We start from the raw sequence: 24,094 nt of genomic DNA on the forward strand, positions 1-24,094 counted from the left end.
AAAACGCTCTTCCTGAGAAGTGATGGCAGAGAATTCATCCCCAAGCTGTCAGAAATGGGGCTCCGGGAGCAGAGGGAGCTCTGTGTCTGCTCGGAAGAAAAGTTGTTTATTAAAGCATTTGACACTAAAATTTGCATCTTATGCTAAAGGCCTTTTAAAATATTCCTAATTCACCTCTTATTTCATTTAGATCTGCAGGTGAGTACAGTGCAATATCTGCAGGTATTTTCAGCTAGGAAAGAAAACCATTATCTTCTGGGTTTGATTGAGAAGGCGAAGTTTTATCACCCCAGGGACCCCACCTGATCCCACTGGAGCGTCCCTGAAAGTGACTCCAGGCCAGGCTGGAAACCAAGACACCAATTTATTTCTGCCTGAGTGAGAGCAGGTTTGTAACTCAGAGCCATAGAACTGCTTTATGTTCTAGTTCCAGCAATACCAAGAACAAGTCATGGCATTTATGAGAAATTCTGCTTTTTGTGGTACATCTCAGACTGGATGTTTTAGACCCCATTAATATTTGATTTTTACACTGCAATTTGCAAGCTGAAAACTTTCTGCTTAAACATTACCCAGATGAACAGTCAAATGTTAGAAACCTGCCTGGGTTTGTGCCAGTGAGTTCAAATTGCTTCTGGGAGTTAATACAAACACAAGATTAAGTCAGCATTAAACAAGAAATATATGCAGCTACGTTATTTTACAGAGTTGAGGGTGAAGTTATCAGCATTAAACACAGATCCTGGGACAAAATGCAAAATTCCAAATCCTCAAACGAGTCTCATTTGAAAACCCTCCCCGGCCAGTAGGCTCAATTTCCCTCTTGTGCAGGAAATTCATTCCTTCTCAAAGCCTTTTTCCCCCATTTTTCTCTACACACATTTACAGATTTAATACAAATCTCTTCACCACCAGCGAGGCGCTCCCTGGGTGACTCCTGACCGTGGGCTCCTTTGGAGACCTGCCACGAAATGTTCCAGCAAGGAGGTCTCCAGAGAGAGCAGCAGCATTTAAGCAGAGGAAACATTGTTCTCCCTCGAGAGCAGTTCACTCTGCAACACCAGAAGCTCCTCTTTGCCAACCTTCCCCTTCCTGGGCTCCGGGCCCAGAGGTGACAAGCGGTGACATCTGTCCTGCATCACCCCCAGGGCTCTGGCACCACCTTCCACTGAGGAATGCAGGGCTGAAATCAGCCAGGGAAAAGGCTGAAGGTATTGAACAGGCAAACAGAGCCTTGACCTTCCACCCCATCACACAACTGCGCACAAAAGCAAGGAAGGAACGATTCCCAGCATGTCCCACTTGGACACGAGCTTCCCCCACCCAGGGGAACAGAGCTCCCTGCTGCCTCTTCACTCCTGTACCACTTGCAAGGTAAAGCAGCTTAAAAGAAGAGCTTTCAGTTTCAAGGATTTATTTTTTTTTAATGTAAAGTTTAAGAAAAATAAAAATTGTTAACGGAAAAAAAATCTCCGTGTGCTTCTCCACATCAAGAAAAGCAGTAGAATGCAAAGAACTCCTTCATGTTAACATTAATAATTCAACAGCTCTGCAGGTTGTCTCCAGCCATCTGCAGCCCAGGGTCAGCTCCTGGTGTGCCAGCCTGCTCTAGGTTCCTCGATCCACTCCTCCTGAGGGCTTGGTTTCCTTCTCAAACCTCTGAATTCAGCACTAACACTCTGAATTTTCTTCAGAGGGTTTTCGTTCGTCCACACGGCTCCAGCTCCTCACAAAGCCACTCTGAACCGCTGCCCTCAGTGCTCACTGGAAGCATTTCCTGAGCTGGTGGCTGAGTTATTGCTGTCACTCACTGCCCCAGGTGCCCACAGCCACCTCCCATTCCCAGCTGCTCTGGGTGACAGCAGTGACATTCAGAGCCCTCAGGGACCCACGTGTTACCCCTGTGCTGGAGGCTGAAAACTCCAGACTGGAGCAGGCTGAGCCTGTCTGTCACAGCACAGCAGCCAAGCTCTGCTTTCCAACCACTCTGGGATGCTTAGAGCCAAAATGGGGTTTCCTTCCCCGTCAGTCACTTCTTAAAAATAGTGAAAATAATAGAAAGTAAACGTTTCACTTCTATGATCTTTGCTTTCCTTATACAACCTGCAAAAGAACCGACAAGAGGCGTCTTCCAGACGTCATTCCCCGTTTATCTGTGCCGAGGGCTTTCCTCCTCGCCTCTGCTTTGCATTCCTGCAGCTTCTCCTCACGGCTCCACGGCATTCCCACTCCTGTCTAGCACTGGCTTTCAAAGGTGTCCGTCTTCCCAGGACCGACTGCCGCAGCTCGGATCTCCCTTACAAACTCTTCCTTCCAACCCTTCCTGCAGGGCCCCTGAGATTCCGGAGCCAGGGACTCGGGACGCACTCGCAGCGGCTGAGCAGGAACCCCTGAGCCGCAGCCATGGGCTCCTCATGCAAAGATCCCTGCCTCAGGAACCCTGCCCAGGGCCAGGACTCTCCCTTGGGCGCAGTGCAGGCTGTGGGGAAGGCACAGGGCACAGGGCACAGGGCACGGGGCTGGCCCTGCCTCGCCCCCTCCAGGGCTCTCAGCTCCCTCCTGGCTGTGCCAGGGACAGGAGAGGGCACAAAGCTCGCTGCAGCCCCGCTCCTGCTGCAGGCTCTGCCGGGCTCCAGGGAAGCCAGCAGAACACAGGGCTCCATCCCCACCTGCTCCCACAGCCTCCTGCTCTGGGCACTGCCCCTGCTCTCCACCCCACACAGCACTAATTACACTGATTACACTAATTACCCTCCGCTCCACGCCTACCCAACAGGAGCTGGAGGTGACCCTGTCCCAGTTCAGCCAGGACCGATCAATGAACGCAAACACAGAAATGAAAATCCCGGCGAGGGTGGTGCTGGCACAGCCTCTGGGACGAGGAGATCAGAAGGAACCCCTGAGCCTGTCACCCATCACACCCCACGCCTGGCACTGGAGGATGGCACTAACAAACCTGAATCCATGAGATAACTCACTGAGAGAGGCGCCCACGAGTGTTCTCTGGAGAACAGGGGAATGAGACAAACGTCAAGTGTACTCATGGGTTCATCAGATCTGGCAGCGCCAGCTAAAGCTCCAGGCCCAGAGGGATCCATCACCCCTCAGGGGGCAGGGGAGAAGGTCAGCACAGCCCCGAGCCCGTGAATGCCAGCTCTGAGAGAAAAGCACAGCCCAGCTCCCCAGAAAACCCACCCAGCCTCGGACACTTCCACGGGTTTCCTGTGCAGGCAGGTAAACTCTGCTCAAATTAAACACATTTGTATGCAGTCCCGCTTTAATCTGCATTTCTAGAGAAACCTAATTGTGGATTCCTCTTCTCATAAAAACAGGATTTAATTCTCACTCAGCAAGTTATGAGGCAGCAGGAAAAAAAAAATGTTGAGGTAAAACTATTACAATCAGCTTTGTTGCTCTCTGCTTGTCTTAGAAATCAATATAAATACAGCAAATCTTAATTTAAATATTCTGAATTTAATAGCAACTTGTCAGTAAAACCTGGTGTACTTGGAGTCTTTTTCTTTAAATCAACTTAAATGCTTTCGTTGCTACCGAGGCCGGGAGATTTAATTCAATACACAAAGCATAATTCCAACCCTCTTGTGTTAAAAATATTCTTTAAATAAATAATAGATCAAAGCAGTGTCACTTTGATGGCATATGCAGTCATGGAAGGGGGAGAGGAAGGATTAAACGTTTTCAGAGCAGCCCTCATGGAGGAAGGGGCGGGGGACACCAGTGAATTCTCACTTATTTTCTCTACATTTACCACTCATCACTCTGCTGATTTGATTCTCCCCTTACCAGAGCTCTGCCTTCTAAAGAACCTTCAACTTCACATAAACTCTGGGGCTTTTAGAGCAACAAAGCAGGATGAAAAGAAGACTCATTCCACTCCCAAACCCGTGAATCATTTCCTCTAACTGTAGTAGAGCTCGGCTCACTCCCCATGACTCCTCGATGAATAAGGCAAAACCTGCCACTGCTTGGGGCTTTCATGATTCACAGGGGAAAACGGCCCAGCTTTACCTGCACTGGGACTGCCAGAGCCTCGCTCGGCCTGACCTCGGAGCACTGCTTCACTCAGAGACGGGCTGGGGCGTTTAGTGACACGGAACTGTCCCCAGCCTGGGCTGTGACCAGGTCACTTATCAAACTGAAGGTACTGGAATGTTTTCCACACTCCAGGGGCACATCCCCTCCAGCCTCGGGAAACCTCCTGCAGCAGCAGCGCAAAGAGAAGGGCACACCTCACCTCAAGTGCATCAGCCCTGGCTCGTGGGAAAGGGAGCCAAGGGACAGAAAGAGGCCGCAGAGAACTGGGGATAGGGACAGAGCCTCACCCTGGGGCTGCGGGGGAGAAAGGGGCTGAGCTGTGGCTGCGGGAGCACAGGGACACCAGAGGCTGCAGGGGCACGGGGACACCGGGGGCTGTGGGAGCACAGGGACACCGGGGGCTGTGGGAGCACAGGGACACCAGAGGCTGCAGGGGCACAGGGACACCAGGGGCTGGGAGCACAGGGACACCGGGGGCTGGGAGCACAGGGACACCAGGGACTGGGAGCACAGGGACACCGGGGGCTGGGAGCACAGGGACACCGGGGGCTGGGAGCACAGGGACTCCGGGGGCTGGGAGCACAGGGACACCGGGGGCCGCAGGGGCACAGGGACACCGGGGGCTGGGAGCACAGGGACACCGGGGGCTGGGAGCACAGGGACACCAGGGGCTGGGAGCACAGGGACACCGGGGACTGGGAGAGCACAGGGACACCGGGGGCTGGGAGCACAGGGACACCGGGGGCTGGGAGCACAGGGACACCGGGGGCTGGGAGCACAGGGACACTGGGGGCTGCGGGCACTGCCAGGATACTCAGGCCATTGGGGGACAGTGCTGGAAGGCAAGGAAAGAGGAAGAGAAGAAACTTCCTGAAGACAGGCAAAAGAAGAAGTAATTAATTAATGATGCCAGAGAGGAAAACAAAGTGGTTCAGGAACAAAAAAAAGAGAAAAAATCAACAGCGCCCAAGTTCCTGGGGTTTTCTCCAGATGCTCCATTCCCTGGACAAACCTGGCACACCCCAGCTGCCACTTCCAGCCAGGCCATGGGAAAACAGCAGCCTGAGTGAGCTGCCCTCCACCTTCTGCTCACGGACACCAGGCCAAAACAGATTAGATTTTATGAGCTGTTCTGCAGGATTAGCTGAACTCGAGCTCACTGGGTGGAAATATTTACCAGACATCACCCCTGCAGATTCCAAACCCCATCCTCATCCCCTTCCCTCCCCAGCTGAGGTTCTGAGTTTGGTACGTCACATTAAGCACTCAGGAGACAGCGAATGTCCGCTAAAAAGGTGAATAAATACAAGACATGAAAAATAGCTGCTGAGATTTTAAAATAATGACGTTGAGCACTCTCGAATCAGCTGCTCCTCCTCTCTGCTCCTCCTCTCTCAGGTGGCTTTTGGAATCCTCCTATGCACCTGTTCTTAAACAAAAAATAATTATACACAAGAGCAAGTTTGTCCAAATGATCCCTGATCCAGCTGCCCAGATAAATCAACACCTGAGCTGCACCCCTGCCCTGGTATGAAGTTACTTGGCTCCAGCTGATAGAGAAAGCAGAAGGACCAAACCCAGAACTCGAGATCTGCTTCGATTTTCTTCTTTCACAAGAGTCAGATTGGGGTGTCTTGGAGGGTGAGCCAGGGCCCAGCCCCACTGAGCTCAGCTCCAGAGAGCAGCAGCAGCCACAAGCACAAAGGGAGGGTCCCAGAGGAGGAGGCAGCAGGAGCTGGGCTGGGATGCTCACGATGGGAGCAAGCACATGAAACATTTAACACCAACCACGGGGACCCCCTGGTCACCCCCTGACTTTGTGCTGCTGCTGCTGCTGCTGCACAAGCTATTGATCAGCCCAACCTAGGCAAAGTCATTCCTGAATTAGAAACAGGCAACTCTGCAGATCAGGAGATGAGGGAACAGGAAGGCAGAGGCACCTAAAATAGACCAGCAAGCTCATCACACCTCCACAGCCTACTGGAGAGAGTCTCCTCAGTGCCAGAACCCTCTGGAGCAGAGCACCCAGCGTGGTGTCTGTGCTGCCTTCGAATCACACCCAAAACGCTCAGTTCAACCCAGCAACGATCTGCCAAGTCCCATTTTCAGTGCACAATTCTCCTCACGGCTCAGAACTTCTGAGACACACAACCACCAGTCCGGGAACACTGAGGCTCAGGGACAGCCTGGGCATTCTCTGCAAGGAAATCACAGCTGGGAGTTTCAGTAAGTTATTCCATCCTCTTACAAGAGGATCACAACATAATGGAAATCTGGTCACCAGAAAAGCCCCCTCAACACCTATAAACACAAAGTTATGGGTACAACAACTGTGAGAGCCAGAGGCTGGAACACAGCAGGTCCCAGGAACAGAAGGAGGGGAGATGATGGTCCAGGACATTTCTTAGGTGCTTTGTCTGCTCTTTACCGAGACATTTAAGGTGGCACACGGATGCAGCAGAGGATCCCAGGCTCCCAGCTGGGACCTTTCTCTGTCACTCCCAGCACTGTCAGTTTCACACACAACACATCCCCAAACACACGAGAGGCTCCCGCTGGAACACAACAATTTCCTGCCTCCAAAATCCCACAGTCTGTTTCTCCACGTGCAAGGACACCCTCATTCCTCATTCCACAACCATGCCACTGGCATGTTGCAATCCCACACAGCTCCTGTGCAGCTGCAGCTCCTGCACCTCCTGCCCTGGGGCCTGCCCATGCACCTACCCGGCTCCAGGGCTCCTTCTGAGCCGTGCACTTCACTGGCTTGCCTACAACACACCGAGTTTCATCTAAAGAGCCTAAAGCATGGAGCTGCTCCAAAAGCCCAGCGAGCATTGAATTAACGCCTCCGACCCCCCTGTGGGTTTGCTTCCCTAATTCCACACACTGGGACACAAACTACGGGATCCACACCCAGCACTCGGTCTGACAACGGCTCGGCACCCTCCGAGCTCCGACTCCTTCTCCACCTGTCCCCCCTGCTCCTCCTCCAAACCCCATCCTGCCCTGGAGCATTACCCGGTCCTTCATCCTCCAGCTCTGAGCCAAAGACTTGGAGCCCTCGATCTTCTCGCAGTGCCTTTTCTTCATGAAGGCCAGGGGCAAGTTCCAGTCCGTCAGGTCGGACTCATCCTCCTCCCCGAGCCCCAGGAGAGGCGACTGCAGCATCTCAGCCTCCATGGGCGGGGAAGCTCCGGGCAACACGTGGGCAGCGATGTCCAGCCCGGCACCCAGCGGGGCCGGGGCTCCCTCCGGCCGGAGGGGGGGGGACGGGGCGAGGGCGGCGGGGGGCGGCGTTCCCCGGTACGGGTAAGGACGGACTCGGGGCGCGCGGCGCCTTCACCTGGCGCAGGCAGCGGCCCGGGCCGGGCTCGGCGGCGCGACCCGGGGAGCACCGAGGGACCGGCGGGGACCGGGCCCGGGGCCTCCCTGGCGCCTCTACCCCCGCGGGCCCCGCGCTCCCTGCGGCGGGAGGCGCGCCCTGCCCATCGCGGCTCCCTCGCACACCGTCGGGCCGAGGGCGGCTCGGCGAGCTGCGCTCCGGGGGCGGGCGGCGGCGGACGGGACGCGCGTCCCGGGGCGCCGGCGAGCGCGGCTCGGCTCAGCACCGCGGCACGGGGGCGGCCATCTTGCCCGGCCCACAGTGCCCCGCGGTACGGGCCGCCGCGCGGGACACGCCGCGCCGGCAGCGCGTCGCCATGGGGACGGCGCGGGGATCCCGGAATCCCCAAACCCCTGAGGTTGGAAAAGCCCTCCCGGAGCACCGAGTCCAACCCGAGACCCATCCCCGCCTTGTCCCCAGCCCGGAGCTCTGAGCGCCACGTCCGGGCCTTCCTTGGGCACTTCCAGGGATGGGCACTCCGGAGCTCCCTGGGCAGCCCTGCCAGGGCCCGACCCCCTTGCCACGGGGAAATTCCTCCCGGTGCCCTTGTGCGGCCCTTTCCTTCGCCCCGTCCCTGTCCCCTGCAGCAGCAGCCCTGTGCTTGCAGGCCTGATGCGATAAAATACGAAATAAAGCTGAAAATCAATCGCTGGTGCCAAGCTGCTGGCTCGCAGCAGTGAGAGCCTCAGGCTGCTGTGTCCCGGTGTTCCAAACACACTCAGGCACAGGGACCAGTCCAGCCGTCCCTGCTCTTGGACTTCCCTTCGCTTTGTCCTGTGTGGGCACTTATTCTGGGGCAAAAGAGCAGGAGAGTGGTGAAACTGGGCACAGCCCGCAGCAGATGTGTCTGATGAGGAAAGACAGGTGAAGAATTTCAGGCACAGATCCTCCCTGCTGCTAATCTGAAGGTTAATGAACATCAAATATTGCTGCTGATATCTGCAGGTGTTTGCTCCTGGCAGTAATTGAGCCCCACCACATTCTTATTTGTAATACCTGAACGTGCAAAAATTATTTCAAAGCAGAAATGAAAGCATACACGTGTAATTTGATTTACAGAACCATTAATTTCCATAAGTACTTTCAGTGTGTTTACACTCACGGCATATTTCCAATGCAAAGACCTTTCTTTACGATAGACCGGTGACGTTTTTTGGGGTGACCAATGTTTGCTTTTGCTCCTGCCCTTTCCCGAGGAGCTGAGTGATTGCCTCACGGTGCTTTGTGCTGATGGCTGATCATAACTGCACGACTGTCATCAGGATGAACTGCCAGGCTGCAGAAAATGCTCACGGCTGTGTTTCTGCTGGCCTTTAACCAACTCCTCAGCAGCAGCCGCACACAGCCGGAGAATTACAGAATTCCACAACGCTTTGTGTCGGGACTCTGAAGATGTTTTATTTCCGACCTCCTGCCACGGGTTTCAAAAGAAACAATCCCACCCGGAACAATCCCAGCCGCTGGAGGCTGCACAGATGGAGCCTAATCCCGGCTGCCGGAGCTTTGGGCAGCGTGTGCCAGGCCCGGCGCCGGCCCTGCCCGAACGTGCCGCCAGAAATCCCCGTGAAGGGCACAGCTGGCAGCGGGCACAGGCGCCTGGCCCGGCCCCTGCCCGCTCCCAGCCGGGTCTGCAGAGCCCTGTGCCCCCCGTGCCCTCTCCACGTCCTGCCCGGCCCTCGGGGTGTCTCTGAGACGCTGCCCTGCCTCTCCAGGGTGCTCCTGGTGCCTCCAGCACAGCCAGCCCCGCTGCTGGGCTCACCTGGGCTCCAGGGCACGGCTCTGCAGTGATGCCCTGGCTGTGGGGTGGGAGCCATCAGCCCTGCTCCCGTGGGCACAGACAGCTCCTCCACAGGATCAGTCTGTGGGGTGGGAGCCATCAGCCCTGCTCCCGTGGGCACAGACAGCTCCTCCACAGGATCAGTCTGTGGGGTGGGAGCCATCAGCCCTGCTCCCGTGGGCACAGACAGCTCCTCCACAGGATCAGTTTGGCCTCTCCACTCCACAGTTCCCGTGGGATTCACCTTCTCCTGTTTATTGCCCCCTTTCCAGGCAAAATCAGCCCTCCAGCCCCAGGTTCTGGACAGAGTAACAGATTAAATTACCCCCTTGTTCCCAGGGAATCCGAGGAGTGGAAACATCGTGTCAGGTAAGGCACAGTGAGTGATGCCCTAAACCCAAAATGCAGGATTATCTTGCAGAAACACTCTTGGACACATTCTCCCACCTGTCACTCTCTTTAATGAAAAACCCCCCTATCTCAGGCTCCGTCAACGTCCTTTGTTTTGCCTTATTCAGCCATCTAATTCTAATTCCACTTCTGGGCAGGAAGAAATAAAGATATGGAAAGAAGAACGTTACTCATAAATATCATGAGAGATCCTATCTTTCAATTTCATTAGTCAAACTCACGGGTCACCAGATGAGTCAGCTGGATGCACAGCTCCGTTCTCGGAGCCAAAAGGCCACCAAGGCCACCTTTCCTGGGGCTCTCAGGGCAGGGCTTTGTGTGCAGGTGACCCCGTTCCTCCCCGGGCAGCCCCTCAGCCCAGCGCTGCCGGCACAGCCACGGCCGGGCTGTTTCAGGCATTTAAGGGCCAACAACGAGGTTTGTTTTAACACTTCAGATGGGGGAGCTTTACAGCCTAAAGACAGTAGGTAAAATATTTATTAGGAAGAATATCTATTTTTAACCAAGTCTGATTTCAGTTGTATTATTTATGCATGTGCAGCACGCAGATTTCCTTCCCTGCTTCCCAGCAAATGTGAGTCGGGGATCGGGGCTGGGAGGGAGCCTGGGGAGGACGGCATCGGGAGGCAGGTGAGAAGGGGGCGGCTGCTGCTCTGTGCCAAACCCAGAACGCATCAAAACACGATTCACGAAATTGAGTCCCCGTCTGGTGAAGCCTCGCGGTGACCTGCTCTGCGAGACGGAACAGCCGCCGCTATTCCTGTATTCCTGTGCTCCTGGCTCTGCCGGCTGCAGGGGGGGGAAGCGTGTCCTCCAGCCCCAAACCCGGCAGGATCCGTGCTGCTCCTGCCTCCCCACCGGCCACAGGAGCCCCCGGACCCAGGCAGCAGCTCCTGGATTGGGGATTTGACACGCTCGTGGCATTCCTCACTCTCCTGCTGCAGCTCCGCCTTTCCGAGCGCAGGGACAGAAAGCGGAGGCTTTTCCTGCCCAGACAGAACCAGCCTGAGAACCACAGAATCTTCTGGGTTGCAAAAGCCCTCAGAGACCACCACGCCCAAGCGTTCCCCAGCACTGCCCCATGTCCCCAGGTGCCACATCCACGAGGCCTTTAAACCCCCACTACCCTGGGCAGCTGTGCCAGGGCTGGACAATCCTTTTGGTGTAAGAAATGTTCCGCAGTATCCAACCTGCACCTCCCCTGGCACCGCTTGAGGCCATTCCCTCGTGTCCTGTTGTTCCCTGGGAGCCGAGCCCTCCTGCCAGGGGGTTTTAGGGAGTGAGAAGGCGTCCCCCCAACTCCTCTTCCCACTCCGGTTGTGTGCAGTGTCCCAGCCCCGGATGTGACGGGATGTGCTCTTTTGTGCACAGTCAAACTGCCTTAAAAACACGGGAGACATAAAAAGGGTGTAAAGTGGCATCTTAGTCAGCAGCGCCCATCGGGAATACGACAGGGATTCGTGTTCTCTTCTCGTGTTGAAAAGGCCAGAATAAACACTAGGTCAAAAATCTCTCCTCGCTCTTTTAGTGGAGGAAACACTTTGGCATCAGGGGAAATTTTTCACCAAGGAAGAGAAGAGAGGGAGAAAGGAGAGGTGATGCAGCTTTGGAAGCAGAGAATTTGGGAGTTTTATCTGGTAACCACTGAACTATAAAAGGGCGAGTTTCCGGATGAATCAGAAGCTGTAGAGTTTAGTTAATGAGTGTATTTGACATCCTCGGACTCCAGGTAGAGTACACAAGTTAGAAGTCATTTAGACCGTGAAGCAGCCGCCGCGTTTGACCCCAAAGGCGACTTCAGTTCAGCACAAATGTAAAGATTTCTGCGCTCCCGGCGGCACGGGGGAGACTCAAATGACCCCTCCGCGCACTGACAAAAATTGGCTGCTTAATGGAGCTGTTTTTCTCATAAAGCCCGGGCGAGGCCGCGCTCAATACGCCGGGATGCGATAGATCCGAGGGTTTGGAGGAGCTGCTAATAGAGTTCTCCAGCGCCCGGCCATCCATCTCCGCAGCGGCAGCCCCGCAGCTCATCCCTCCCCATTATCTCCCTTTGTCTCCTCGCAGGCCGGGCAATTTGCGAGACGATCGGGCTCTGTGTGTTTAACGACACGTGATGGATGTCACCCGGGCAGACATTCTCCGGTTTTCTCATTATCATCGCAGAAATGTTTCCTTAAACACCGCTGTTGTAGATGGCTATCGGCTCCGGCTCGGTGACAAAGCCACCCCAAAGGCACCGGGAGCGGGAGCCGGGATGCTCTGCTGGCTCCTCCCGGGCCTGCCCAAGTCCTGGTTCCTTTCTGCAGCCCCACGCCGAGCCCATTCCCACGGGACAGGCAGGACCTGACACTTCCCTTTGGCTCATAAGAAAGAATCCAGCGTTTCCCAGGCATTTCTCGTATTACCTTCACTTGGGCCTTGGGAATCTGGAAGGTGTTCCACAGAGCTACCTTTGGAAATGCCAGCCCAGTGAGGCAGAGATTGCTTTGGAATCGGAACCAGGGTCAGAACTGGTTCGGTTTGATGATCTGTGATAAGAGAGGCAGCCACCAAGAGATGGGGATCCCACCCAAAGAATCCCAGAATGGAGAAATCCGGCCTGACTCACCTATGGAGTGTTAACCAGTAACGTTGGTTTTGATAGAGGAACAAAAAAATCTCTTCCTACTTTCGGGAGGTGCGATTATCTGTGGAATCAGCAGGAACAGACCATTCCTATGAAACGCATCAGTTGAAATCTTCTTCTCATGCCTAGGATATCTCAAACCCTGATTCCTGATGCAGGGTGACACCCTGACCAACACCTATTTCCCGAGTCCTGGCAGGTTTTAGGGATCACTGCTGAAATCCAGTGGGTTTGCAGGGCACAGGGTGAGCAGCCTGGCCACAGTTAATGGCAGTGGGATGAGAGCCCACACAAGCCCCTGTCACACCGGGGAGGATCCGCCCAGCAGGGAAGGAAAGGTTTTACACGGCCAAATAGGCGCTGTGTAAAGCTAAAATGTGAATTTCCAGCAGACTGAGGACTTGCCATTCCCCTGCTGGTGGAACAGTGAGGCTGTGGCACGGACAACAGGAGTGCTCCACTTCCCAACCCGTGCCAGGAGTTTCTGTCCCTGGAACACTGCAGCAGAGCCAGCAGCTCTGCATTCACCGATCATCCATTCGGCATTTCCCGAGCAGGGGAGCACTAAGACGGCACAGCATGAGGCAATTCCCCCCAGAGCACCCCGACAAGGTCACCGCTGCACAGCTGGGCAGTGCCAGCCTGCAGAAGCGGGATGGAGTTGCAATTCCACTGTGAAAAGCTGTCCTCGAGATGGCCACAGCACCCAAGAGTGCTTCCTTAAAAACTTCAGGGGGCCTCACATATCAGTACCTCGTTACCTAAAATACCTTCTCTACATCGCAGTCCCATGTTATTTAAAAAGTCTTCCATACCTTTGCCTCATTGCAGTCCCAGGAACAGCCCCACCCAGCTCTGGCTCTTTCTCCTGCAGTTTCAGCTTGCTGCTCCCTGTCCCTCACACGGCTGCCTGACCCCATCTGTCCCTTGTACAGCGACAGCACAGCCAAGACCCCAAGTGCCTACTCCACCGCCTCCCTCACTCTTTTATCCCCCACAGCAGTGAGGGCAAGGCTGTTCCCACTCTTGGGTAATTAACACAGCTTTGACACATCAGGGGCCAGAGTGCCCCCAGCACCATCTCTGTCTGTTCTCGCACAAAAAGCCACAAACCAAATGTGCCCCTGGCAGGCGTGCAGGAGCCCGGAGCTCTGCCGGGCCGTGTCTCACCCCAGAGGAGCCATCCAGGGGCTCAGAGCCGCCTGGGCTCCTGCCATCCCCGGCATCCCCAGCTCAGGAGTGCCAGCTGCAGCAGCAGCCAAAGCGTCTCCAGCTTCACTCAGTGCCTGGAAGCAGCTCCTGGGCCTTTCCAGTCACACTCAGGCTCTTCTGGAGCCTCGTCCTTGCTCAGGAATCGATGCCCCCAGCCCTAATGCGGCCTCTGTGCAGAGAATCTCGGCGTCCTGAGAGCCCTTTCCCACTAAAAGCTGCACTCGAGCTCGGGGCCAGCCCTCACAGCAGCAAGCACAGGGAATCCCTGCTGCCTTGGAGTGGTTTTCTCCATCCTGGCTTTAACCCCAAACCCTCAAACACGAATTGACTCTGGCACATCAGATCCCCCTCCCAGGGCCCAGGGAGAGCATTCAGGAGCGAAGATGATCCTGGGGAGAAGGGAGGGGTGAGGGGAAGCTGCTTTAGTATTTAGTTTTTATTTCTCGTTATCCTGCTCTGATTGGATTGGTAACAAACTAATTTCCCCAAGTCCAGTCTGCTTGCCCGTGATGGCGCTGGCTGAGGGATTTCTCCCTGCCCTTATCTTGCCCCACGAGCCTTTTGCTCTCTTTTCTCTCCCCCTCAGCTGAGGACAGAGCGATGGAGAGGCTCGGGGGCAGCCGGTGTGCATTCTGGGTCACCCCAGCACAGCACATAACCAGAACACAACAGAGGGCGTGGGAGAAAAGGAGCAAGAGGCTGCAAAATAATAAATAATCATGGAAAAAACTAGGGCACAGCAGTGGCACCAGCTTTTGATGTTCCCTCCTCATCCTGCCCTGCCTCTTCTCCCACGGAAAAGGAGCACTGCGAGGTGGGAAGAAGCTCCAGAGCAACAGGGACACGGAGCTGTGTCTGTTCAGAAGCACCAGAAGGATTACAGATAAATATTGAAGCTATCAAAGAAGCTTAAGGGATTTAGGAACCCACTCCCCATTATTATCCTCACTGGGGGAGGGGAAGTGATCTCTGCAGCCCTACAGCAAAGAACAGAACCGTGCTGGCTTCTGAGAGCCCGAGCCCGGCTGGGCGGGGATGGAATAATGACAAACGTGGCGTTTGTAACACACGGAGTCACCGTTTGTCACCTGCGGGGCTGCAGAGGCCAGGCTCTGTGAGAGCCCACGGAGCAGCAGCACCAGCCGCAGCCCCCGCAGGACTGGGAGCACTGGGAGCACTGGGAGCACTGGGCTGGGATCCCTCCCGGCCCGGGATCCCTCCCACAGCTGGACATCGCTTTCTCTTGCTGCAGGAAAATGCAGGCGGCGCTAACAAGCGGCTTGAGGGATGCTCCGGGAGGAGAGCTGGCGGCTCCTCTGACGTGCGTGTGTGCAGACGGGGGGGAATTCCCGCACAAATCGATGCCGAGGCGGATGTGGGATGTGGGAAGCTGCCTCCAGCCAGCTCGGCTGCCGAGGCGTCACAGCAAACCCTCATTAACCCAACCCTCATTAACTCAACCCCACACCGGCCCCGCTCCCGGCGCCGCTGCCGGCGAGGAGAAAAAAGCTTCGTTCTCGGATGAGGGAGATGGGGAGGATGAGGGGGATGAAGGGTTTGAGCGGATGAGGAGGATGAGGGAATGAGGGAGTGAAGGGGGTGAGGGGATGAGGGGATGAGGTGGATGAGGGGGATGAAAGGGATGAGGGGGATGAGGGGGATGAGGGAATGAGGGGGTGAAGGGGGTGAGGGGGATGAGGAGAATGAGGGGGATGAGGGGAATGAGGGGGATGAGGGAATGAAGGGGTGAAGGGGATGAGGGGGATGAGAAGGATGAGGGGGATGAGGGGAATGAGGGGGATGAGGGGAATGAGGGGGATGAGAAGGAAGAGGGGAATGAGGGATAGGGGTGATGAAGGGGATGAGGAGAATGAGGGGGATGAGGGGAATGAGGGGGATGAGAAGGATGTCTGCCATGCACCAAGGCAGCCCCGCTCCTCCTCCCCGCGGCTCTCTCTCGCATCGCGCTGGTTCCTGCTCCCCTGGCAGCGCCTTCCTCACCCAAAAACCACCCCCGGATGGGCACGGGCTGGGCTCGGGCCTCTGTGCGCAGGGTTAAAGCCTCTCTCCCTGCTCAAGAGGGCACCCGGGGGGGCAGGGAGCCAGCGGGACCGGCACAGCCCGATGCCAAGCCCGGCTCCCTCCCGCTCCGGAGCATCCCCGGGCTCCTGCGCAGGGAATCTCACACCCAGCCCGGGCCCCTTCCGCAGCTCTCCCTGCAATTTTGGCTAACGCCAGCTCAGTCCTCCCGCAGCCAGAATGGTTGCTCTGCTACACTTTTCGAGGGGATGCTGCAGTTTTAAACCACAAATTAAATTTTTAATGAAACTTCATAACGGTTGTACCCAAATGTAATGTAATATTGATAGGAACTGTGCATCCAGCTAGCATGAGACTGCCCTAGAAAGCTTTTTAGGATGTTATGCAATATAGAGCTAAATTAATTATTTGTAATGAAAGGATCTGTGTCCCTATAGCATCACAGAGACCTACTGGTACAGAGACCACGCTCCCCGGTCTCACTGAGCGTAAATGTCAGGCAATTTAGGAGGAAACTGCCTTGTGAGATGGGAACAATGAAAGCAAGGGAAGGGAAAAGGGAAGAGAGTGAATGTGCGAGAGAGAGGGAGAGAGAGAGAGAGGGAGAGAAACGGAGAGGCAGAGATCTGCAAAGAAAGACTGCAGCAAAATGCAGCAAAATTCCCAACTCCTGTCCAGAGTGTGTCTGTCACAGAAGGGAACACTCCACCTCACACACGCTCTGTGCACTGGCTGCACCCCGTGCCTGGGCTGCTCTAGGGACAGCTGAACCCTTTAGAAGGCAGCAAAAAAAAGAAATCCGTTCTGCATGTACAGCGTTGTCAACAGAGCCATGGAGCAGCTGGGGCTGCTTCCCTGTGCCTGGTCCAGAAGGAAAAGGCTTTGGAGATGCTCCTGTCCCCCTCACATCTGGGCTCAGCACAGCCAGTGGTGACCAGAGACCCTGCCCTTGCTGCGGTTTCCCTAAGAACAAGTATTTCTATTAATAAACAGGTTAAACAAGCTGGCAGTCTCTGCCCTGTCCTGCTTTGGGCCTGCTGGGGACGGGGTGTGTGGCTGGAGGGGACGAGCCCTCGGGAAGCTCGGTCACAACCCGGGCACAGACAAAGGGAGCTGTGCTTCTGGAGGTGCAGCCACTGCTGTTCCCCATTTATTCCATCCCATAATGGATCGCATCCTTCCCACTCCGCAGACGAGACTTAAATGCGGAACAGCATCACCCCACAGGAGATGGTTTATGTACAGCAGGCTGCACAAGCAGGAGAGAAAGCTTCCAGTGCCTGCTCCCTGGGGCTCCAGCTCCTGGGATTAGAGAGATTTGTCCACTTTACAAACTGTCCTCTCCGCATCGGCCGTCGTGCTGCTCGCAGGCGGAGGTTGGCGTGGAGCACTGACACCCCTCACCTCCGCACGGGAGCACCCGGGCCGTCCAAACCCATCCCCGTCCATCACCAACACAAATGTGCCTGCTGGCTCCTGCTCAGAGCTAAATCCTCTGCCAGGGTCCTTGAGAGCTGCGCTCAGCTCTTTTCAGCTACAGCGCCGTAAATCAGCTGCCACCGAGCGCTGGGGAAGAGGCAAGAGAAGGGTTAAAAACAGGGGCTCCGTTACTCCGTTGCAGCCACACAGCTCCCAAATCTACAGAAGCAATAACAGATCCTACTGCATGATTCAGTGATTCTGGGAAAGCTGAAATCTTGATCATGTTTTCCGGTCCTTTCTTTGCATTAGGAGCCACGGGGGTTATTTTGCTTATCTCTTGTAGCGCAGCTTTGTTGTTTTTTCCCATCCAGGCATTTCCTGGTCTCCATCACCATAGTATCCGAGTGTTTATTTTATTGCATTTGTCACCTTGGTCTCATCTCCGCATAATGTGCTATGGATGACAAAAGATTGCGAGGGAAATTGGTTCAGTGACACGCTCAGCTCTGTCAATACCGTGCAGATGTGAGCAGGAGCGGGACCTGACTCCGCTGCCTCTCACACTGCTTTACGCTGCTGTAATTCTATTGCCTGCAGTAACATTATTTTTGGGTTGTGTTCCTGCCTGTGGCAGAAGGATTAGACCTGCAGTCTTGTCAGCTTTTCCCTTCGCCAAAAAAACCCAAACCCAGGCAGCACAGAAGGGAGAAGGGAGACTGCTCTGCCCAGTAAACCCCACGGGGTCTGCCCCCTCCTCATCCCCCTCCTGCCCTGCTCCTGCTGCACGGAAACCCTGCTCAGCACAGACAGCCAACTGCAGGGACAGTAACCAGGGTGATAAAGGCAGAAAGAGGAGCCTGCTGGAAATGCAGATTTCCCCCCAAAATTTCCCGCAGGGAAGCACAACAGCCCAGAGGGGAGCAGTGCCAGAGGGGTGGGCAGCCCCACAGGTGGCTCTGAACTGCACAGGCAGGGTCAGCAGCGACACCCACGAGCCTCAGGAAGGCTCCAAAGGACACCTGGGGCTCTTCAGGCCCCACGAGCACCGGGACAGGTTGGATGGATGGTGATGAAAGCACCACAGGATGCCCACAAAGGTGCCCCAGAGGTGCTGAGCGCCCCGGCACAGCTCCTGACCTCTCAGCTGCAGTCAGCACTGCCCTGGGTTCCCTGGGCTGGCGTAAATGGACAGCAGAATATCAGAGGGTTTGCCAGCCTGCCTCCTCCTGCTGCTGACCACCCAGGCCCCTGGGTTTGGCCATGAAATGCTGCTTTAACTGGACCAGAGCAGGGCTGGATGGGGAAAGAGGCTGAGCAGCCTTTGCGGAGGAAACACTCCCTGCCACGTCAGTGTGTCACAAACCTCCCGGGGCTGGATGAAGACCTGCTCCAGGAAAGGCATCCAACAGCCACAGGTAGCACCTGTGAGCTCAGGTGCTCAGCAGCAGCTCAGGGAGCAGCTCAGGGAGCTCCAGCCCCAGCCAGGGCTCCTCAGGCCTGCTCCAGGCACATCCAAGGGGGAAGGAAGGACCATGGAGCGGTTGTGTTCTATCTTTTACAGATCCAGGGACTGAAAGCCCTTTGTATTTTACTGACCCACTTCAGTAATCAAAATTAATTGCTTGATATTTCACAGGATAACTTGGCATTATGTAAATGCTGCAGCCATATGTGCTGCTGCAGCGCCGGGCTGGGCTGGGCTGAGGGGGCCACGCTCCCCGTTACCCCGGCAGGATGCTCTCAGGTCAGGAGCTCCCCACCACAACACAACACGCAGGGAGAGGATCAGGATAAAATCAACAGGCAGCAGGGCTCAGGGAGCTGGGACAGCTCTGTCTGTGCTCTGTCCTGGCAAAGGGGCCTGGGGAACGAGGGCAGGGGACACTGCTGCCTTCCTGCTCCAGGGCTGAAGGAGAACCGGCCTCGGCTGAAGCGCTGAAGGTGACAAAAGTGACAGCTCCAACAGCCACGAGCTGTTCCCACCAAGGACACATCCAGACATCACCCACAAGGTTCTTTTGCTGATTAATAAAGAAGCAAAGCAGCAACAGCTCCCCTGCACCCAGAGCGGGGCCGGGCACCGGCACCAGTGGGAGCAGCAGCGACTGGGCCCCACCATGCTCCAGCAGCTCCCCCGGGGCCAGCAGCCCCACGGCTCACCCGTGTCCTCCCCAGGATCCCCGGGGTGCCCCCTGCTCCGGGAGGCACCGACACACCGGGCTGCTCCTGCCCTGTACCCGGGAACCCGCGGGCACAGCCCCGGGAACCTGGCACGGGCACCCAGGGGACACCCACAGGGCACCCATGGCCTGGCAGGAAACACACCACACACCTTGCACACACCTGTACCTGCACACACCTGTACACACACCCTGCACACACCTGTACACACACACTGCACACACCTGTACCTGCACACACCTGTACACACACCCTGCACACACCTGTCCCTGCACACACCTGTACACACACCCTGCACACACCTGTACCTGCACACACCTGTACACACACACTGCACACACCTGTGCACACACACTGCACACTCCTGTACAGGCACACTCTGCACACACCTGTATTGGCACACACTGCACACATCTGTACGGGCACATCCCGCGCACACACACTCACCCCGCACACCCCTGCACATTCCTGCAGCTCCTCGCTGCACAGTCTGCTCTGCCCACTCACGTTCCTGCCCGCAGACACACGCCGGGCACGCATGGACACACGGACACACACGGACAGACACGGACACGCACAGGCACACAGACACACGGGCACACAGCCACGGGCACACACAGACACAGACAGACACTGATGCACAGACACGGGCACACAGACACACACACACAGGCACACGGACACAGACACAGGCACACACAGACACACGGGCACACACAGACGCACACGGACAGACACCGACACACACAGACAGACACTGATGCACAGACACGGGCACACACAGACGCACGGGCACACACAGACACACACGGACAGACACCGACACACACAGACAGACACTGATGCACAGACACGGGCACACAGACACACGGACACGCTCTCACTCTCGCTCACGCCGCTCTCCCACGCGGCCCCCCCGCGGGCCGGGATCCCTCTCTCCCTCTTTCCCTCCCTCTCTCCCTCTCTCTCTCCGTGACGCCCGCGCGGCCCCGCCCGGGTGCGATAAAAGCGGCGGCGCCGCAGCGGAGCCGGAGCCGGCCCGGAGCGAGCGGAGCGGAGCCGAGCGGAGCGGAGCCATGGCCGCGGGGCCGCCCGGCAGCCGCCGCCTCCTGCCGCTGCTGCTGCTGCTGCTGGGGCCGGCGCTGGGGCCGGCGCTCGCCCAGGGCCTGGGGCAGACGCGCTTCGTCTGCACCTCGGTGCCGCTGGACGGGGACGTGTGCGCCGCCTCGGCGCTGGGCAGCGGCTCGGCCGAGGAGCTGAAGGGCACCGTGCTGCAGCTGCGGGAGACGGTGCTGCAGCAGAAGGAGACCATCATGAACCAGAAGGAGACGATCCGCGAGCTCACGGCCAAGCTGGGCCGCTGCGAGAGCCAGAGCGTGCTGGAGCTGCCCGGCGAGGGAAAGGGCAGGAAGGGCTTTTCCAAGAACACCATGGGCGACCTGTCGCGGCCGGCCGCCGCCGAGACCCTCAGCCAGCTGGGGCAGACGCTGCAGTCCCTGAAAACCCGGCTGGAGAACCTGGAGGTACGCGAGGAGCGCCGGGGAGCCGCGCAGCCGCGCACCGGGACGCACGGGGAGCCGGGACACCCGCGCGTCCGAGCGCGGAGCCGGGCGCCGGGAGCCGGGCAGCGGGGCAGCCGGGCAACCCAACACCGGCCGCCGGGAGACCCGCGGAGCCGGGCACCGGGGAGCCCGAGGAGCCGGGCACCGGGCAGCAGGGCACCGGGAGCCGCTGCCCGGTGATAACAGCCCGCTCCTCTGCTCGCCCCTTGCAGCAGTTCAGCAGGATGAACTCCTCCAGCCAGACCAACAACCTGAAGGACATCCTGCAGAACAAGATCGATGACCTGGAGAAGCAGGTGCTGTCGCGAGTGAACAGCCTGGAGGAGGGCAAGCTCAGCCCCCGCAACGAGTCCGAGGAGCGCGGCAAGATCGAGAGCACCCTCACCTCGCTGCACCAGCGCATCAGCGACCTGGAGAAAGGTACCGGGCGCTGCCCACCCCCGCCCGCCCGCGGGACCCCCGGGCCGGCCCCCGGAGCTCCCCCGCCGCCGGGGACCGGGCGCTGCCGGACGATGCGGAGCCGCTCCCGCGGGCGGATCTGCCGAGCCCGTCCCGTTGCCCACCCCGGCGGCGATCCCTCCGCCCCAGCCCGGCTTTCCCCGCGGCAGGGATTGGGCCCGGCCGATCGTTAAGGTCCCTCCCGAGCCAAAGCCCGGCTCGGCCATTCCCGAGCTGCGGCCGGGGATGCTCCGGGCGCCGCCCGCCCCGGGGATTAGGGAGCCGCGCGGCGCCGGAGGGATTTGCTCCTCGCTGCCATCTCAAGGCCCGTTACATAACGGGGTGGGGAGGGGGGGAACCCCCAAAGGGGCGCAGAGGGGGCCCGGCAGGAGCCCACCGCCCCTGCGCTCCCGCAGGCCAGAAGGACAACCGGCCCCCGGACAGGTTCCAGCTCACCTTCCCCCTGCGCACCAACTACATGTACGCCAAGGTGAAGAAGAGCCTGCCCGAGATGTACGCCTTCAGCATCTGCATGTGGATCAAATCCAGCGCCTCCCCCGGCATGGGCACCCCCTTCTCCTACGCCGTGCCCGGGCAGGCCAACGAGCTGGTGCTCATCGAGTGGGGCAACAACCCCATGGAGATCCTCATCAACGACAAGGTACGGCCCCGGGGCGCGGGGAGGCCGGCGGGCGGGGGGCGCGGGCCGGGGGGCGGCGCGGGGGCACCCCCACGGGCACCGCCCTGAGCCGCTGCCCGCAGGTGGCCAAGCTGCCCTTCGCCATCAACGACGGCAAGTGGCACCACATCTGCGTCACCTGGACCACGCGGGACGGCGTGTGGGAGGCCTACCAGGACGGCACGCAGACGGGCAACGGCGAGAACCTGGCGCCCTACCACCCCATCAAACCCCAGGGCGTCCTGGTGCTGGGCCAGGAGCAGGTAAGGGCCGGGGGCAGCCCGGGGCACGGACGGGGCCGCCCGACGGCGCGTCCCCGCTGACGGCGGCTCCCCGGCAGGACACGCTGGGCGGAGGGTTCGACGCCACGCAGGCCTTCGTGGGGGAGCTGGCCCACTTCAACGTGTGGGACCGCAAGCTGAGCCCGGGGGAGGTGTACGGCCTGGCCACCTGCAGCTCCAAGGCGCTCGCCGGCAACGTCATCGCCTGGGCCGAGGCCAACATCGACATCTACGGCGGGGCCACCAAGTGGACTTTCGAGGCCTGCCGCCAGCTCAACTAGGGCCACGGACAAGCGAGAGAAACCTCCTCAGCGGGTTCTTCTATTTATTTATTTCTTTGTTTTCTCCTCCTCCTTTTGCGCGAAAACGACCGAGAACGGAGCCGCCCGACTTTGCCCCGGCGGCGGGGCGCCCGCCCCCGGAGCCCCACGACCCTCCGGTTTCTGTCTTGCCAACGTCCTTCGACGCCTGCGTGCCTTGGCCCGGCGCGGCTGCGCCCTCCCCGCCGCCCCCCGGCCCGGCCCCCGCTTCGCCGCCGCTTTCCCGGGGCACCGGCGCCTGACGAGGCCGCGGGGCCCGGAGCGGAGCCCCCTCGGAGCCCCTCCCTGCGCAGCCTGACCCCCCCCGGGAGGGTGCTGCCCCCGGAGCTGGGGGACGGGCGCAACGTCCCCCCCGGCCCGAGCCGCGCTCCGAGGAGGAGCCGCCCCCCCTTCCCGGGGGAGCCCCGGGCGCCGCTCCCGAGCACCACAGCCATAGCCCCGGGCTGCGGCGGGACCCCCGGCGGGACCCCCGGCCCCGCTCCCCGACCTGCCGCACTCAGGTACCCCCGGCCCCGCCGCCTGCAGCCCCCCGAGGCCTCCTACGCGCCCTAGCTGGTGACAGATAGCCTTCACCGTCCCCTCCCGCCCAGCTCCCACCGACAGGTCTGAAGCCTTTCTGCTTTTGATAATACACTCTCTTCTTGTTTCTCTTACTGTAAAGGGAAGTTTATTACCGATAAAATGGGTATTTTTATGAAGATAAAAATTAATATATATATAGAGAGAATTATCAGTGCTCCCTGAGGAAAAAAAAAAAAAAAAAAAGTGCTTTGAGATTCTGCAGGATAAAAAAAAGAGATAAAGAAGCGTATTTTGAGATAACAGATGCATTTTGTATGGTTCCCTTTTCTAAACTCCTGGTTTGTACTACAGATTGCAGAAATCACTCCCCAGCCCCCCTCCTGCCCCTCCCAGAGCAGCCCTGGGCGGCAGCGGAGGATGAGGCAGAGAATTCACCCGGGGCTCCAGAGCCTCACGACCAACTCCAAAGATGCGGCCAAGACGGGCAGAGCCGGGAGCTCCCCGGGCCGGGCGCAGAGCCGGCCCCGCCTCGGCTGCTCCGCGCACCCGGCACAGGCAGCGGCACCCCCGGAGCGGGACCCCGCGCACGGCCCAGGCACCGGATCCTCCCTCGGCCGTGCAAGAAAACACCCCCGAAGCATCGAGAGTCAACTTCAGTTCCTCCCGAGCCCCCGTTCACATCGGCGAGCACAGGCACAACCTGCTGAGAACAAGGACGAGACCACGGCACAGGTTTGACCTCCAGCCCCAGGTGCGTTGGATTTGCCAAAAAAAAACCCACGAAAGGGTGCGATGTCAACACGGTGTACATAGTGTACAGTAGGGGAGAGAATTAATGTATCTTAATTTGTCATTATTTTGCTGACCAAAGCTGTACATTTTTCCTACTCCTGGCTCCGTCTCCTTTGGGATTCGAAGGGGTTCCGACACCCCGCGCGTCCGGCCCGCATCGGCACTTCTGACAATGCACTGTTTCTACGGATTCTCATGCTTTTTCCATTTGATTGCTGGGATTACATGAATCGTTGACTTTATTTTTACACAATAAAGCGTGAAGAAAGACACCGGCTTCTCTCCCATGTGTCTGTTCCCCGAGCAGCCAGCGCTCAGCAGCCCGTCTTTTTCCACAGGAAGGTTTCATGCCTGCGTGAAGCAGGATTTTCTGCCCAGTTCCTCTTG

The 24,094-nt window shown here is 57.9% G+C and overlaps 2 protein-coding genes and 1 long non-coding RNA gene across 4 annotated transcripts in view; 2 read left to right on the forward strand and 1 right to left on the reverse strand.

Moving 5' to 3' along the window:
* The window catches only part of RPTOR (regulatory associated protein of MTOR complex 1), a 99,127-nt gene extending 91,788 nt beyond the window's left edge, over positions 1 to 7,339 (reverse strand). For both annotated transcript variants that reach the window (XM_040081459.1, XM_040081458.1), the window contains exon 1: positions 7,078 to 7,339. In XM_040081459.1, the coding sequence (XP_039937393.1) occupies positions 7,078 to 7,239 (162 nt within the window). In that variant the 5' untranslated portion in view covers positions 7,240 to 7,339. The remainder of the gene's footprint in view (positions 1 to 7,077) is intronic.
* Positions 7,340 to 20,189: 12,850 nt separating this feature from the next.
* Positions 20,190 to 22,587, forward strand: NPTX1 (neuronal pentraxin 1). Its single transcript, XM_040081478.2, has 5 exons — positions 20,190 to 20,636; positions 20,888 to 21,095; positions 21,530 to 21,774; positions 21,876 to 22,055; positions 22,133 to 22,587. Exons 1-5 carry the CDS (start codon positions 20,190 to 20,192, stop codon positions 22,352 to 22,354), a joined length of 1,302 nt encoding a protein of 433 aa, XP_039937412.2. The 3' UTR covers positions 22,355 to 22,587.
* Positions 22,588 to 22,676: 89 nt separating this feature from the next.
* On the forward strand, positions 22,677 to 23,979 carry LOC120760838 (uncharacterized). The gene is made up of 2 exons (XR_005703484.1): positions 22,677 to 22,996; positions 23,267 to 23,979. It is a non-coding gene; the product is annotated as an uncharacterized LOC120760838 (long non-coding RNA).
* Positions 23,980 to 24,094: the final 115 nt, after the last annotated feature.

Source organism: Hirundo rustica, chromosome 18, assembly GCF_015227805.2.
Source record: "Hirundo rustica isolate bHirRus1 chromosome 18, bHirRus1.pri.v3, whole genome shotgun sequence".
Classification (NCBI taxonomy): Eukaryota; Metazoa; Chordata; class Aves; order Passeriformes; family Hirundinidae; genus Hirundo; species Hirundo rustica.